The sequence below is a fragment of the Neodiprion fabricii genome, chromosome 4 (genome assembly GCF_021155785.1).
Source record: "Neodiprion fabricii isolate iyNeoFabr1 chromosome 4, iyNeoFabr1.1, whole genome shotgun sequence".
Taxonomy (NCBI): Eukaryota; Metazoa; Arthropoda; class Insecta; order Hymenoptera; family Diprionidae; genus Neodiprion; species Neodiprion fabricii.
Window position 1 is genome coordinate 33,978,950 of NC_060242.1, and position 15,161 is coordinate 33,994,110.

At 42.1% G+C, this 15,161-nt stretch overlaps 1 protein-coding gene across 2 annotated transcripts in view; it reads left to right on the top strand.

Moving 5' to 3' along the window:
• The window catches only part of LOC124181131 (cAMP-specific 3',5'-cyclic phosphodiesterase), a 276,361-nt gene that overhangs the window by 17,525 nt on the left and 243,675 nt on the right, over positions 1–15,161 (top strand). For both annotated transcript variants that reach the window (XM_046567391.1, XM_046567390.1), the window contains exon 3: positions 1,639–1,872. In XM_046567391.1, the coding sequence (XP_046423347.1) occupies positions 1,790–1,872 (83 nt within the window). In that variant the 5' untranslated portion in view covers positions 1,639–1,789. The remainder of the gene's footprint in view (positions 1–1,638; positions 1,873–15,161) is intronic.

A 15,161-nucleotide genomic window follows, 5' to 3' on the forward strand; every position in this document is an offset into this window, starting at 1 on the left:
TCGTTTAATCAGCACCAAAGAAAGATGCCTGTATTTTTGAGAATACGGCATATTTTTCTGGCACCCACCAGCATGGAGGGTTCTTCTTCGTAGCAAATCCAACCTAGCATAGGCTTCGTTATTGCTACTCACATCGCACCGTTGTTTCAACCCCTGAGTAGTACTTGTGTTTCTTGCTACCTGCAACCTGTTGATGGTCCACATGGTTCTCAATATTTACAATTTATTTCGCGTACGGCTAAAACTAACCTTAAGTCATCTGATATTGTCGAAAACCAGTTTTACATTACCGTATCAAGTTTTTTCTTTTGGTAAGCCATGCGCTAGCGTCGCTCCACTAATATTATTTTGTACATACCGATGCTCCGTATCATTCCGAAGTTAGAAGCAGCTCCAATGTGAATCTTGCATACGTATCAACCGTGGAGAAGTGCATAGTCAAGGGTGCAAGATGTATTATACGTCTCGTCTGTTAGCCATGCTGGTTTATTGTGCATAACTCCCAACTCAGTGGCACAACTCAAAGTCACGTCCGAGACACACTGCGAACGGAAGTGTTAAAACGTTACAGAATTTCCAACGCGAAGCGCATTCGGCATGCCAAGTCGTTTCTTGTTGACAATGGTTTCAACGTGATTAGATCTGAAATCTGTTTCACCCCGATTTGGTTTGGTTGGGTTAGGATTCTTTGCAATTTCAGATTACGTCACATTTAAATAAGAAAATATATCAGGTGATTACTGTATTTAAAAATATGAGGATTCAATCCCGTCAAACCCGAAGAATTCGCTGAGATTACTTTGAAACTTTCGTCTACCGTTATAAGCGGAGTTCATGCTCCATAACCTGAGTCACGCTTCGTTTGCTACGGAAAATTGACTTTTGAATTTCAGCTCGTTATGTCTTTCTTGATCAAACGAGGAGACGAACGGAGGGCGAAAACTTAATATTTTTTACAACGTTTAGCTGCACAGAAAATTATCTGATTTTTCGGGGCACTGGCTCGGATAAATATGAATTAAGGCGAAAATATAAAAATTTTCTCACGATGTAATAAAGTAAGAAAAAAATAGATTCATGGCAGTTAAAACAGATTGGTCAAAAATGATAATAAGTATCCAATTTGTTTAGCGCAGTTAAAACTATTGCCGCCGAAGCGTTCTCGCGATGACCGGATCTATGACTCCTTGATACTTTCCATCTCTTGAAACTGGTCTAAGTATTGGTCAGAATGTTCTTTTAGTTTACATCCAGGGTAAGCTAGCCAGCGAACTAGCCGGAGCTGCTGGCTTAGTTCCAAACTTTTTCACCCCTTGACATCTCTTCACCGCAGTCACTTTTGCCCGCTGTAGCTTACTCGCCACGAAATAAAAATGTCTAGTTCCCTCGCGTGCTGCCCAGTTACATGGTTGATCTCCGAGATAAAAAGTAAAGAAAAAAAAAATAAAAGATTTCAATAAAAATAACAACGATTCTCAAAGGCCTCAAAAAATGTCGAAAATCCTCTCCGGTGTCTCTGTAATTCCTTTTATGGAACTGTACCCGTTAATTTTTATTGTAATACTGATTTGAGAAAAAAATTCTCTCGTACTAAATTCCTTACAATCTGTTCTTACTCTTACAACAATCTCTCACCAGGCCGTACCAGAAGAAGTCACCGACACCCAGCAGCGGCGGTGGCGGCAGCAGATCGGGGTGGCGTGCTCGCAGGAGCGTCACAACGTCGGGCGCCCCTCCTGGACACCAGCACCCCGTGATTGCCACAGCAGCCGCAACGGCGCAGGCCAGGATGCAGGCTGAACAAGGCAGCATCGGGGAGCTACGCGGGTATCATAATCTTCGCTCCAGGAGACACACTCTGGCCAACGTTCGGTGAGTCGGAAGTAAATAAAATCCGATTGGATTCAACATACACTATTTATTTACTCTTGTCGTGGCATATTTGTTGTTATTGCTAAGCGTAAGCGTACCGCAAGGTACGCACGCACTACAGAGTATACATGGTCGGTCACGCTTACGCGGTACAGAGCGTTCATTTTATATACACATAGGTATCTACATACGAAATGTGTGAACATTGCATCGAGTGGTTTCAAGCAGCCGTCGGTAATTTTTTATCAGAAATAAAGACTCTTGAATGGCTTTACGAAACTGTTACTTGTACATAAACATCCACTTACAACTTTTAGCAACGTAACTGATTTTCAACGTGAAAGCAGTCATGGTATAAGCAATTTGTTTTTTCTTTTATTGAACAACTATCGTTAGACTGGTCTTTTCGATCAAATCTTTGGAATCATTCGGTTTTTTTTTTTTTTTTAATGCATATAATTTTTCATTCCTGTTGACAAGTGGTTCTATCTTTTATCATCTCAAAAATCCAAGCCACTGCTCTTGAGTCCACGACGCTGGGATTTTGTCTCACTTGTCTCTTAGTGTTTCAAGTCTTGAGAATACTAGTCTAGTATTTTCAAGTTGATTTGGCTACTTACATACACAAGATGGGGTACGTTTGATCGATTTCGTAGATTCATTTGGCTTGTTCGGCAACTTTGATGAGTTACTCTCGCCACAGACACATCCTTCTTTGTTAACCTTGCCTTCTTCAGCGTTACAAGCGCATTTGGTCACCTTTCCTTTCTTTTTCATCATACCGACAACTTGTTCGATGCTCGAGCAACAAACGTTTGATTCGGAACTTTCGTTTGTTTTGGGCGCTTTATGACTGCTGGAGCTAGTCGACATCTGACATGACCCGCTCTCTGAGACACTTGGATTTTCAGTTTTTATCGACTCTTTATCCTTTCGGCGATGTGCTTCACTTTTGGAACCCTTATCACGCGATATTTTAGCCAGACAGCACACATCCTTCGTCTCCGGCTTTACCTTCGGTTTAGCGATATTTAATTCAGCTTTCTGTGGCTTGCGAACTGCGTGGGTCCCTTCTTCGCTACAAGGGCAGCAAATTTCATGACTGCACGATGTCTTAATGCCTCCAGCCACTCTTTTTCCTTTGTGTAATGCTCGTCCGACCTCCGTAAATTTTTCAGATGCCTTACTGTATATTGAATTTTTTGAATGCACACTCGACGCATCTTTAGCTCTGCATGCACAGCACAGAAACTCAGTATCTGATCCTTCATCTGCCGGCATCACTTTGCTTTTGAAGAGCGAATTGGTTGGAATTGGTATAGAGGTAGTTTTCTTCAAAGCTACTGGTATCACTGGTTTTCCGCAAAGACAGCATGCAAACGAGCCGCTTTCTGAGGTCGTGTCGTTACTTGTAGCGGTCTTATTGACCAGTGATGAACTAGATCTACATTCATTGTTTGGAAGTATTTTAATGGCAGGTGCCAGGATAGCATCAGCTGTACTTTTGTACTCCTTGCTCTGAGGTTTTTTACTGGAAGAGCAAGGAATCCCAGGAATGCATTCCCCTCCAGATGCTTTCGCGGTTTTCCTCGGACAGACGCCCGTCGGACAAACGCACGTTTTTTCGTCCTTCTTAATACCTGAAGAAGCCCTTCGAACAGCTTCTGTCTGGGAAGCAGTGTCACCCACCGTTACCGTCGACACGTCTTTGGCTTCCGGTATGGACTTTGCACGGCGAATTTCTGAATCGAGTTCCGTACTCTCTGCAATGCTTGTAAGCCTTGGCTCTTCTGTGCTTTTCATCGGACCTTTGCTAGATTTTGAACTTTTCGATTCTCTGCTGGGGATCCTTACCGGCATCGAAGTTTGCGATTGGCCGTCAACCACAGTCTGAATTTGGACGTTAGCCTGAGGTGGTGCTGCTGTAGATATCTCACCCTGGGACCGAGTAAATAGTGAACAATTATGTTGAAATTTCGTGTGGTTCAATAATCGGATCACAAATTGCGGTAATATGACAACTTGACAGTTGAAAGCATATTTAGATTCAACATAGGATGTTACTAACCAAAGGGCAAGTCTTGGGTTTACAAATACATGGGCCCTTTTTGACGGGTACATTGACGAACATTTCCACTGGCCCACCTTGAGCGCATTCTATTTTCGCTGAATCAGATGCGTCCTCCTATGGCATTAATCGTGGCGTTAAAATCAAATGTACCTATTGCGATATGATTTGCACATACTTTTTCAGCGAATGAATACGCCACAGTGAAAAATTTTTTTTTATTTATCTTGCGTCAGATATTTAATGACTTCGAATTTTATCCTGCATAAGAATTAACCGTCACTATTCAGCGTAAAATCAATAATTGTATTTCATCGAACATACCCCGAGGAATATTCTCACTTCGTTCAACATTGTTTCGATTTTCCCACTTGCTGATGAGCATTGTGGACACATCTGTAAAAATATTGTTTCATCGTCCAAAAATATCGTTACCCTCCAGAATCAATAGATGAGACTACTAAATTACTGAATCGAATAGAACTAAAATTCGAATAGTAAATAAAGAAGCACTGGACATACCGAAATCTGCCTATGAGCATATATGACAGTATTGTACCACGACACCAAAGTTTGAATTGGGACTGCAAAGTTATCTGTGGGTGATTCGACTGCTTTTGCTACACTCTTGTCGGGACCCACAGCCAGTGCTTCGACAACTACTTCGGGAGTTCTTTGGTGGCCAGTTTCATCAGTCAATTCGAGAGGTGGCGGTTGGACAGCTTCCATAGCTGGCTCGGTTGTCGGTCTTTGGGAGGGTTCAACAGTGGGTACAGAGGGTGGCGTAGGAATAGGCTCGATATCTGGTTTGAGTGACGATGTAGAGGTGGTTTTTATTGGCTGAGAGGCAATTGTAATTAGTGGTTCGAAGTCTTTTGCTTCAACAGTTGGACGAGTGACGGTATCGACAGTCGGCTCGAGAATAGCTTCGGAGACTGCTACAGGGAGAGCTTGAATGAGCGCCTTGGAGGGCGTTTCGGCAGTTTTCTCACCAAGTGGCTCACGCGTTGGCTCCATGGAAATTTTTGTTGTAGTATCGGAAACACGGTCAAAGACTGGCGTGGGAGCTGGCTTGGCAGCCACTTGGATGGCCTCTTTTTGATCAGCAGAATGTTCCGCAGCTTTTCCTGTGCCTGGCACTTCTATATCTCTGTCTTTCGTGGGGGACGGAAGAAGACGGTGTGAGCTCTCGGTAGCTGCGATGATTTCGTCTGAGAGCACTGCTTCTAGCTTCAGACCTTGCCCGAGTCCAGTGACTCCGTGTTGCTGCTCGGCCATCTGCTTCATCGATCCTCTTGAACCGATTTCAGCAACCGTTGCCGTTTCCTCAACCCTGGCAGTCCCCTCAACCATCTCAACTGGTGCCTGGCTTTGTTCTTCTGTAGAAGTTTCCTTTTCTGGACCAAGTTTCATTGCCATCGATTGTGTTTCCGCTTCATTGAGTTCAGGTTTAACTTGTACCGACTCTTCTGCTGTAATGACTGAATTCTCTGGTAGATTCAATTTCGTCTGATCAATTTCTTCAGTTGGTTTGATTGTCGTAGCAGGCTCTGTTATTACTTCTTCTGCAAGCTTTGCCGTGCCCATCTCGCTTCCCTTGATGCTCGTGATACCTTCCATCTGTTCGATCTGTTCCTTTGTTGATATGTCCACGTCACCGAGTCCAACATCTGTGAAGGTTTTCCCCTTGTATTCTTGCAAAGCAAACGTAGCCTTGGTGAGTTGGGTGTGCAGTTTTTCAATCTCGTCTTCGAGCTCGACAATGCGATCTGCAAGCTGTTGATTTGCGGCTATTTTGGCATCCAGTTGATCCTGAAGGCTTGCCAAGTCACTGGCGTTGTCGGTTTCCATCTTAGCCCACATTTCATCCGCCTGCTGAAGAGTTCGCATATACGCGCATTCTCTGCGCTCGAGATCCGCGATCTGTCGCTTCATGCACAGTTCCGCTTCCGCTAGATCCTGCAGTCGTGCGAGGCACTCCAAATCTGTCGAGTGAATCGAGCTAATGCTATTTTTTCCCTGAAGCCACATTTGTCGGCACTGGATTTCCCCGCATTCTCCCGTTTCGCAGGAATTCTCATCACCTTGCGCCTTCTTCAGCGCGTCCCGTAGCCGCTTGACCTCGTCCTCAAGCTTGGCGATTTGAGTTTTCCGTTCTTCTTGCAGCCTCTTGGCCTCCTCGATCTGCTTCTTCTGGGTCTTCAGGGCCTCGTCTTTTGCCGCCAATACCTGGCGTGCTTCTACGGCCCGATGATGGGCCTGTTTACGCTCTGCTTCTACCTCACGAACCCTGCAGTCCCAGTGCTGACTTGGTGTGCTTGGGCAAGTTGGGAATCCGGCAGCTGGTTCCAGAAACTGTTTTGCAACTACGTCGCGGAGATGGGAAACCGGCGCCCCTTGTGCCATTCGCCAAATATTCCAAACCATCACTGCCGGCATAGAACATTCCAGCATCTCCAATCGCTGGCGCAGATCCGTCTCGCGCTGTTCCAATTCATCGTTGCGAATCTCGTGCTGGCCGATCATTTCTCTATAGTGTTTCTTACACTGGCGCATATCTCGCGAGCGTGCCCTGCACCTACTCTGCGGTGGTGGACAGGTGGGTAATTTTTTTCTTTCCATTTGGCTCGATTTTTTTGCCTCTTTACCTCCCTCTGCCGTTTCTCCAGCCCCCTTACTTTTCCTGCCAATATTGCCCGCTTCATGTTTGCTCGACGCGTTCGACGGGGGTTTGATCTTCTCCGAGGACGGCTTAGCGCCTTCGTCTGGCTGAGGTGATTCGATTGGCAATTCATTTCCTGATGGTAGTACGTCGTTGCTGGGTAACGCTACCGCTTCCACTGCTTCTGGTATTGGAGTAACAGCTTCCGTATCATCCGCATCGGACATGTCTTTTTGCTTCTAAGAATCTTGACCACATCTGCCCTGTCCGAAAATCGAACCATTTGCACAAATTATATCGCCCTCGTTGAGGACTACATCCCTACAAGGATCGTAAGTAGCCCACTGCTGACTCGATTCTGTGTTTACATGTAAAAATTATACGATATTATTGTGCTGACGTATCGCGGCATTCAGAGAAACGTAATCTAATCGAAAATCTGTTACCTGGAATCATATCAGCCACCGTTGTAGGCGGGCAATATTTTCGGTTGATTTGATCTACTGCTACTATCGATTTGTTATCATGTAAGGCCGAAAAAGTGGTTGAGGTTGACAGATTTTGACACTGAAACACGAAGCGTATTTGCGAGCGTGTTGGAGTAGATGCTGACTTGTTTCCAGACCGTGGACTGATTGAATGTTGTTGAGTGTAAAATGAATGTACCCACCTTCGTGTATACTGCGGTTGATTAAACAAGCTGCGTAGCAATTATTTTCTTTAATTCATGAATATACATGTTGACTCATTATTTATACATATACGTATAATATTTCCTCTTGGATAGAATAACCTGATCTGTGAATTATTCAGGCACTGAATTTACAAGGTATAATTCAAATTAAGGACGAAACTTTTTCGGTGGTTTCTCGTTTCGTAAAAAGAGGCTGTGCCATAGTTTATTTGCGCTGGGATCTTTAACAATCAAAAGGTAATTACAGTACCGCAATATCAAGTTACAAATTCATGAGTAGATTAATTGCAATCATCTACTACGCTGGGTGACTATCTCATGAATATGTCTGTGGAACGGCTGACCTACGACGTCAATCTGTTTACTGAATATCAGGCTTTCATGCTGCGTGCCGGCATCAATCAGACCGTCGCAATTGTGTAACTGCACATTTATACTGAGACAGTGATTGGTGGTATGAATATCCCTTGCAAGCCTGCAAGAACAGACGATAACAAATATTGATCTATTTCTTCTGTGTACCAAGTTAAAGACGTTATTTAATGGTTCTTCAAAACCCTCAGATCCGCTCTGTGAAAAGTTCAATATTCAAAATCGGATCGAACCGCTCCTACAGAGTTATTATCAGGTTGAAACCATTTTCATGTTCGAACGGACAAACCTTCCGGTAAACTGATGCTATTCATTCTGATACAGCCTTTGTTCAGGCGATGAGAGCACCGTGATTCAAGTTTTCTTTCTTGCTTTTTTATCCGGCTTGAAAAATGTACAATGTTCATTCAAATTCTCGTTTGCGTAGGCCGGATAAAAATTCCAAAGAGATTTGAATTAGGATCTTTTTCAGATAGTGTGCGTAAATCAGCGAAAACATCAACGGGTACCGGAGGAATTTTCATCCTTATCCGAGAATCTTTCTTTATTTCATCTCATCCGCTGGGACCCTCGTAGGATGTCGTAAAATTAATCCCGAGGTCAAAGTCACAACGATCTTCGTCATTTGGTTTTTTTTTCTCTTAGGCTAATTGAAAAGTGCCCTTATTTTGGTATCTCTTGAAATGTGTATGAGGCATTTGAATACGGTTCCTTCCTTCTTCGAAACTATTTCTACAGTGTTATTGTTCAGAAATTTTCCAGATGATTTAAATGTATAATAACTACAAGATTAGATAGGGTTACATACGACAAGAGCTGGTAAAATACGACTAAACTTAGCTGAGTCTACGTCGTTCATGTTTCCCTTTCTAGATGAAGTAAGACAAAGGGTTTTGTTCCTACGGTTTTTCTTTTTTCATTTTTGAAAATAAAAATTCTCGCTGTCTATTTTATGCAACTGCTGTTAAATTTCAGGTAACAATTTTGTTGAGCGTTTCTGTGGTCGATGAAAATAGAATCATGCGTAACAGCGTTCCTCATCCTACCTATTCAAATTGCTCAATTACTCTCAAGGATTTGTATCTGAATCTTTCAGGTCTATTAATGAATTAAAACTGAGACCGGATACAACCGATGGTAAGGTCTATGCTGAGTCCTGAATCGAATATTCGTCTACGCACTGGGCGGAGAATTAAAAATGTAGACACCTGTGAAAAGTGGCGGACTATAAGTAACCTGAATATCGCTCGAAAATATTGACGTATTTTTATCACGATGAAGGAAAAACTTTACACGGAGCCTGTTCTCATTTTCGATTCCATTATTCAGCTTGCTTACGGATTCTATTTTATCCTTGTACCCAAGCAAGGTTCGAGATCTTGTTCAATTTTTCTTTGCGATGGTAAATTGTGAGGCATCCTTTCTGTTGTAAAACGAGGGGAAAAACGAAGTACTCGAGCTGTACAAATACAGACTTGACTCGCGGGGCAATTTATTTTCACCTGGTGTCTCGTAGATTGGCATGACGTGGACAGAAAGTCTCTGGGAACGAAACTCACTGCCTGTGTAAAACAGGATGAGGTCATCGCGAGGGTAACACTCCGTAAATCTGATCGCGACAGACGCGTAAATTCGGGCCCTTTTTCTCCGATGCGCAAGGGGTCGGCTACGAGCGAACAAGATTTGCCCTCCGGCGTGTTCTTGATCAAAGCGATGTAACAACTCGTATAAGATATCTGTTGTGACCGCGAAGTTAGGCCGAGTCAAGCAAAGACTCGTGCCGAATTTGACACTTTGCCTGGCCTAGGAAAAAACTCTTCGCACAAACACCGGTTACTTACTTTGAATTTTTCTCTTCATCCAGTTTCATAAGAATCGAAATTCCACCACCCATCCGTGTTCTATTTTATTCTATTTTACTTCTGCTTTAACGTCCGCGATTCAATTTCTATCTCACTTATTCCTCGTGTCAAATTCACGCACCTGAAAATCGAGGGGGGGGGGGGGGGGGGCATATTCGTATGACCAGAAATGGAAAGTGAAAATTTAAAGTCAATTCAGTGGCTGTCGAAACCTGGGTGCTGCGTTATTGATATGATCCGTGATGATATTTTACGAAGTAGCGTGTCAAGAGTGATTCATCGCGTTCCTATCTCACTTATGATTTCTGACCAATGTGTAACCTGTTGCGTTGTTCTATTTACATGCGAAAATTGACTTTGTCAGAATAATACGAAGCATCGAACCCTTGTTATCAGACTGGAAGATTGGTAGGTGAATAGTCGGTGAAATATACACACGTACATTCGTATGCTACGAATAATTTCGGTATTCTACTATGCGATTCACAATTACAGAGCTAAGTCTTGTTCCAATTTATTCAAGGTCACGTTCCAAGATAATGACGCGGTTCATCTCCGTAAGGCAAATGATTTGCTTATACGAAAATGTTGAGGCATATATCGCGTAAATAGAACTAGAAGAAATGGCCGAAGAGGAAAGTACAGGGACTTAAAGCAGCCGTCACGTTCAGTCTTCCTTGTTTTCATCCTCTCGCCGGTGGAGTCCTTCTCCCTTTCATCCCCCACTTTGTCTCGATATCTCTCATTCTCTTCTCCCAGAATCAATAGTTTCCGAAAGGTGAGCTCTTTTTTCGCGCACGGACCCACTTTGTGGATGAGTTCCGAAAGTTTCCGTTACTGTACTCCTATTGACCATCTTAATGTTTGTTTTGTTTTCAGACGTGAATAGCCGAGTGAATATCAGAGGGGAGGATTCGCTCTTTTTCCCTTCACGCCTCGTGAAAAGAAAAGATTTTTATGTACAAAAATTTTTGAGTTCACGTATCTACGTCGTGATGCATTCCAAATACGTCAACGTGGAAAAAGGATTAGCAGCGCTTGTTAGTTCTTCGTAATCCGTATCAATCCATCATTTCTGCCATTCCTTTCGATAAACTTTCCGACCTCCTTATCCTGGACGGCATCAATACAGAATGTAATTTTTCTGTTCTAGTTTCGTTATACTTTCGGAGGTGCTCTCCACTCGTCAGTTAAACTTATTCACATTCAATATTTCAAAATTTATTGAGCGAATAAATCCTGGGGCTTAGAGTCGTTTCAACTTTTAGGTGCTTAGTCATAAGATTGGATACTATGATAGAAATCGGTCAGGTCAATAACTGACACTCATCGTATTTCAAAGTCTCTCTCCTCAAAGCAAAATTCACTCAATCATTACATTCAGTATTTATGTATATGCTGCTTCCTTCAACTGTGCAGTATAAGTCATGTTATGTTGCTCTGGGGTAGAAACTCGTAACTTATTTATCGCAGTTCTACGTTGTAGAATAACATCTTCTGGGGTGATCGTGACTTTAGAAACATTTTTTCTCCTTTTACATGTCATTCACATCCACACCATCAGACATTTGAAATACCTTTTGATTTACTTAATACAATTATACAATTATTCTTAAGCTTTAATATTGCGTTAATCTTACATAATTGTGAGCTTTGAGCTTTATTCATATGGTTTCTCCAAATTTTTACGGGTGTCAAAATTTTGCTGCAGCATTCAATCTGATTAGTTTAACGACTGCTGTGAACTGTCGATTTTATCTACGTATTATCTGGATAGGATTGATTAGGTCAATAAATGTGCCAAGTTCGTTTACGTCGGTACTAAAACTCTTCGTTTTGTTTCTGGTTTATTAAATTAAGTACTTTTTGATGGCGGAAGAACGGAAGGAACTTATTCAAGATTTTTATGACACCTCTTACTTCTGATTAGTGATTGATTCCGAAGGTCGTATAGGGCTCTACAAGTCCAATGTTCACGAAACTCATCGAACGCTATTCGATGAAACGTTGTAGCTTTTTAGGAATTTATAGTCGCAATTTTTCTACGCGTATGGTACGGAAATACGAGTTCTCATCGTAGAAATGTCGTTGGGCAAATAGCATGAGCAAACGAAGTTTGTCTGTGGGATTCCCTAGAATTATGGATCAAACACTCCTTCCTCGAAATGGAAGGAGTAATAAACTAATCTGGAATTTAGATTAAATTTTGTGGTAGCATCGCGCCGAAACAGTGGGTGGTACCTAGCTAATTTCTGAGGAAAGAGAATATTCAGACATACGTAAATGAAACGGAAGATGCGGTCAACCTTTTGGGACCGCGGTTCGCTGCTACTTAATAATATCAAGGCATCTTGCGAGGGTTATCAAATAATAGAAAAAGTCTCTCTTCGTACTTTCAAACCGAAACAAAACCCTGTAGGTCGAACAGCGCTGCGCGACTTAAGACTACCGTATCACAAACAACCGATCTTCATTGAAGTCTGAGAATTCTGACACCCCGGGCAGAGGTGTCGTTTGTTCTCTCCAATTACCCGATGGATAGATTCAATTATCAAACTCAGCTATATAATTTGATTATTGATACCATCCTCGGTGTATCACGAGGTTTTGAATGGGGTTTTAATCACCGGCGGTAATTGCCCTCGACAAAAGACTCGCGTCATTCTCTGGTTCTGACCCAACTCATGTCAATAATCGCAGTGCCATTCAGCGAGAGGTAACAATCGTTGGCAAGTGGACAGAGCAGAGCCTTGATAACCCGCAGGAAATAGTTGATTAAACTATAAATTAAGTATACCGAGCCTCATTTGCGCGCTTCGCACTATCTATTCTGCGGCGAATCGAGGATATTTTCATCAAGCCGATTGCCATCCCAACCTTGTGCGATCGGTCCAGCGAATCGATAGACATAATTATTGACGTTGAGCGTGATATTTGAATTTTGGATTGCCGCGGAGTTTGCGGTTCTTAATTGAATATATCCAATGGAATATTCATGCCAGGTGGATGGACCAAAGCAACGCGCTCGTCCTTGTCTACGAGGATAAGATCTTTATCCAGGAAACGCTACGGAAATTCGCAGCAAATAATTGGATCAATTAATTTAAGTGCCGACGTCCTGTGTTCAATTTTCTCTGCGGTATTGGGATCACCTTTGTCAATGCAGTGAAACACGCCTCAGCGTTTCTCTCCCCGAGCAAGGCATGAAGCTTTAATGAAGCAATTACCTAATTGATGCGAAACGTTTCGGATTTAATTCAATACAAAATTATATACCCTATTAACCGCGGATCACTGAGGCTAGGTGAAAATAGAAAAGCTTGGAAAAATTAAAAGAGAGAATTCGCTGTTATTTTCCCATGAATAACATTTTTTCATTTATACTTCCATCGAATTATTTCGTCGTATGTCTGTATATTCACATACTTCAATGATATTGTTTCTGGATAATCCATTTTTAAATTCTCGTTGCTTTTGTTCTTGTCGATTGGAGCACTAGACTGAAGAAATCCCCAGAGCGGAAGATTATTTATTTACTCACCGTGATGAAATTCAAATATTGCTATTGGCCTTGATGCGCCGAGTATCGCCTGTAATTAAGTTGATTGCAAGTATCAGTCAAATTTAAAACTTTTGTTTATTTTTCAGCATTGTAGTTCCACTCACTGAACGCCGTTCTCGAGCATCATGATAAGTCAGTAATCGTGACTATTCAAAATTTGCAGGTACGGTCGTAGAAAAAGGAGAGTTGAGTAAGGCAATTTCGCGGCTAGTTTCTTATCTGATCTATTTGGGTAAACTAGATCAGTTGGACTTTTCGGTCTCGTAGCGTTCGAATATCCGTATTAGAATTTTATTCTTGAAGAAAAGGTTCGGCACAAAAGGATGCCACTGATTTGTAACTAACTATAAACCTGTAATTTTCGTTCGATTTTCATTAGCGACATTAAATATATATATATATATTACGAGTGCATTTGACAAAAATATGAGCCGCACCATTTTGCGAATTGGTAGCGATGATATCGCTTTCGAAAGTTAACGTACAGTGGTGACATTTTTTTTTTTTTCTTTTTTTAATCATGCGTCAGCAGGCTGAGTTCTATAAGAGCTTATGTAAACATCGCACACCCTTGCATCGTTTATCTTTGAACTTGCGGCTTTCACAGGTTTATTGCTCCGTGCAAATCTTAAGTGGCCGCCGTCGTTTGTAATTTGCTAGCTTAAAGTTAACCAGACACTTACGGAAGCAGATATCTACATGTACAGTTATTTAATGTTACATGCAAAATAAATCTCCGCTATTTTTACTGGCAGACAAATTATCGTGCGAACTGAATTCCATCATCTCGGCTCTAACGCGTTCTTCAGCAAAACCCAACACGTAGTATATTTTACAACATGACGCGAACGAGTTTCTGACTCTTGTAGTATTAACTAGTATAACGTGAGGCAAGTTCAGAACTAGAAGCTGTGTATCAGTCTGAAAAATAGACGAGCTTTGATTTCAACGTTTCCGTTAATTTTCTAGATAATAGCGAATGAAAAGGTAAATGTTCTTAGTATGTTACGAAATGATCATCCTCGTACCTAAATAATGACGGCGGACTGGAAAAAACTTCGAATTACATTGCAACATTTAATAATGCCCAAGTGGTGGCAGTGAAAAAAGCGGAACGGGCCGACAAAAGCTTTCAATACGACCCTGACCAGAGCCAAACATTACCTCCGATCACTGGTTCTCCAAAGTCCGCAAATTGCTTTGCAATGATTGGAATAAAAGTGGCCAATACCCTTTCACTCTGAATAGGATATTCAATACATCGGCGTATCTCCCAGCGGCATTGATTAAATACCTGATTCACCGACATAATCTCTCTACGCTGTAAGATCAGAGTTGTATCTGACGAATGAAAATAATATTCTGAAGTTCGAGCCGGTACGATGAAATATCGAGGGATTGAAAAGCAGTAGCAAGAGGATGAAAAAGTTCATAGGCACCACTGTGAAAAAGCTTGAGACTGCGCCCATCTCATTTCAGTAAAAACCCACAAGAGTTGACAAAAGATCGAAACGAATACATCTTTGATTATCGAGAATACTTGAATACGTTGAATTCTACATCAACGACGATTGTTTCAAGTGTAAGGGGTTAAAAACCCCTGCGAATCGATAACATGTACGTTACTTTCGCAACCAGTGCGTTCGGTTTCCCTTGCCGATGAGAGTGCTTTACATCACTTGATCCGCGAGGCCGTAGAAATGGATCGGACGAGGCTGAAGCTAGCACCCAGAATTAGCAGCCAAACGTTCTAACGTTCATCTAAATAAGGCAGTGAAGTCCGAAACTTAAAATTTGGTGAAATACCTTCAAGTAAGGATAAGATTGAACTGCGTTTTTCTATTTCCAAAGAGCTTGACACGTTTGGCTGCTAACTCTGGCTGCTAGTTTCAGCTTCATACGGAACGGTAGTATAGCAACACGCCTTTATCTGCGTATGAAAATTCTACGCGAGTATACGGCTGAGGGTAACCTTTGAATGTCCACGACAGTGCGTACACCTACGTGTAGGTATACGTGTATTCCGAGCCCCGATTCGGTAACACACATTCCTCCGTGGTATGTAGGTT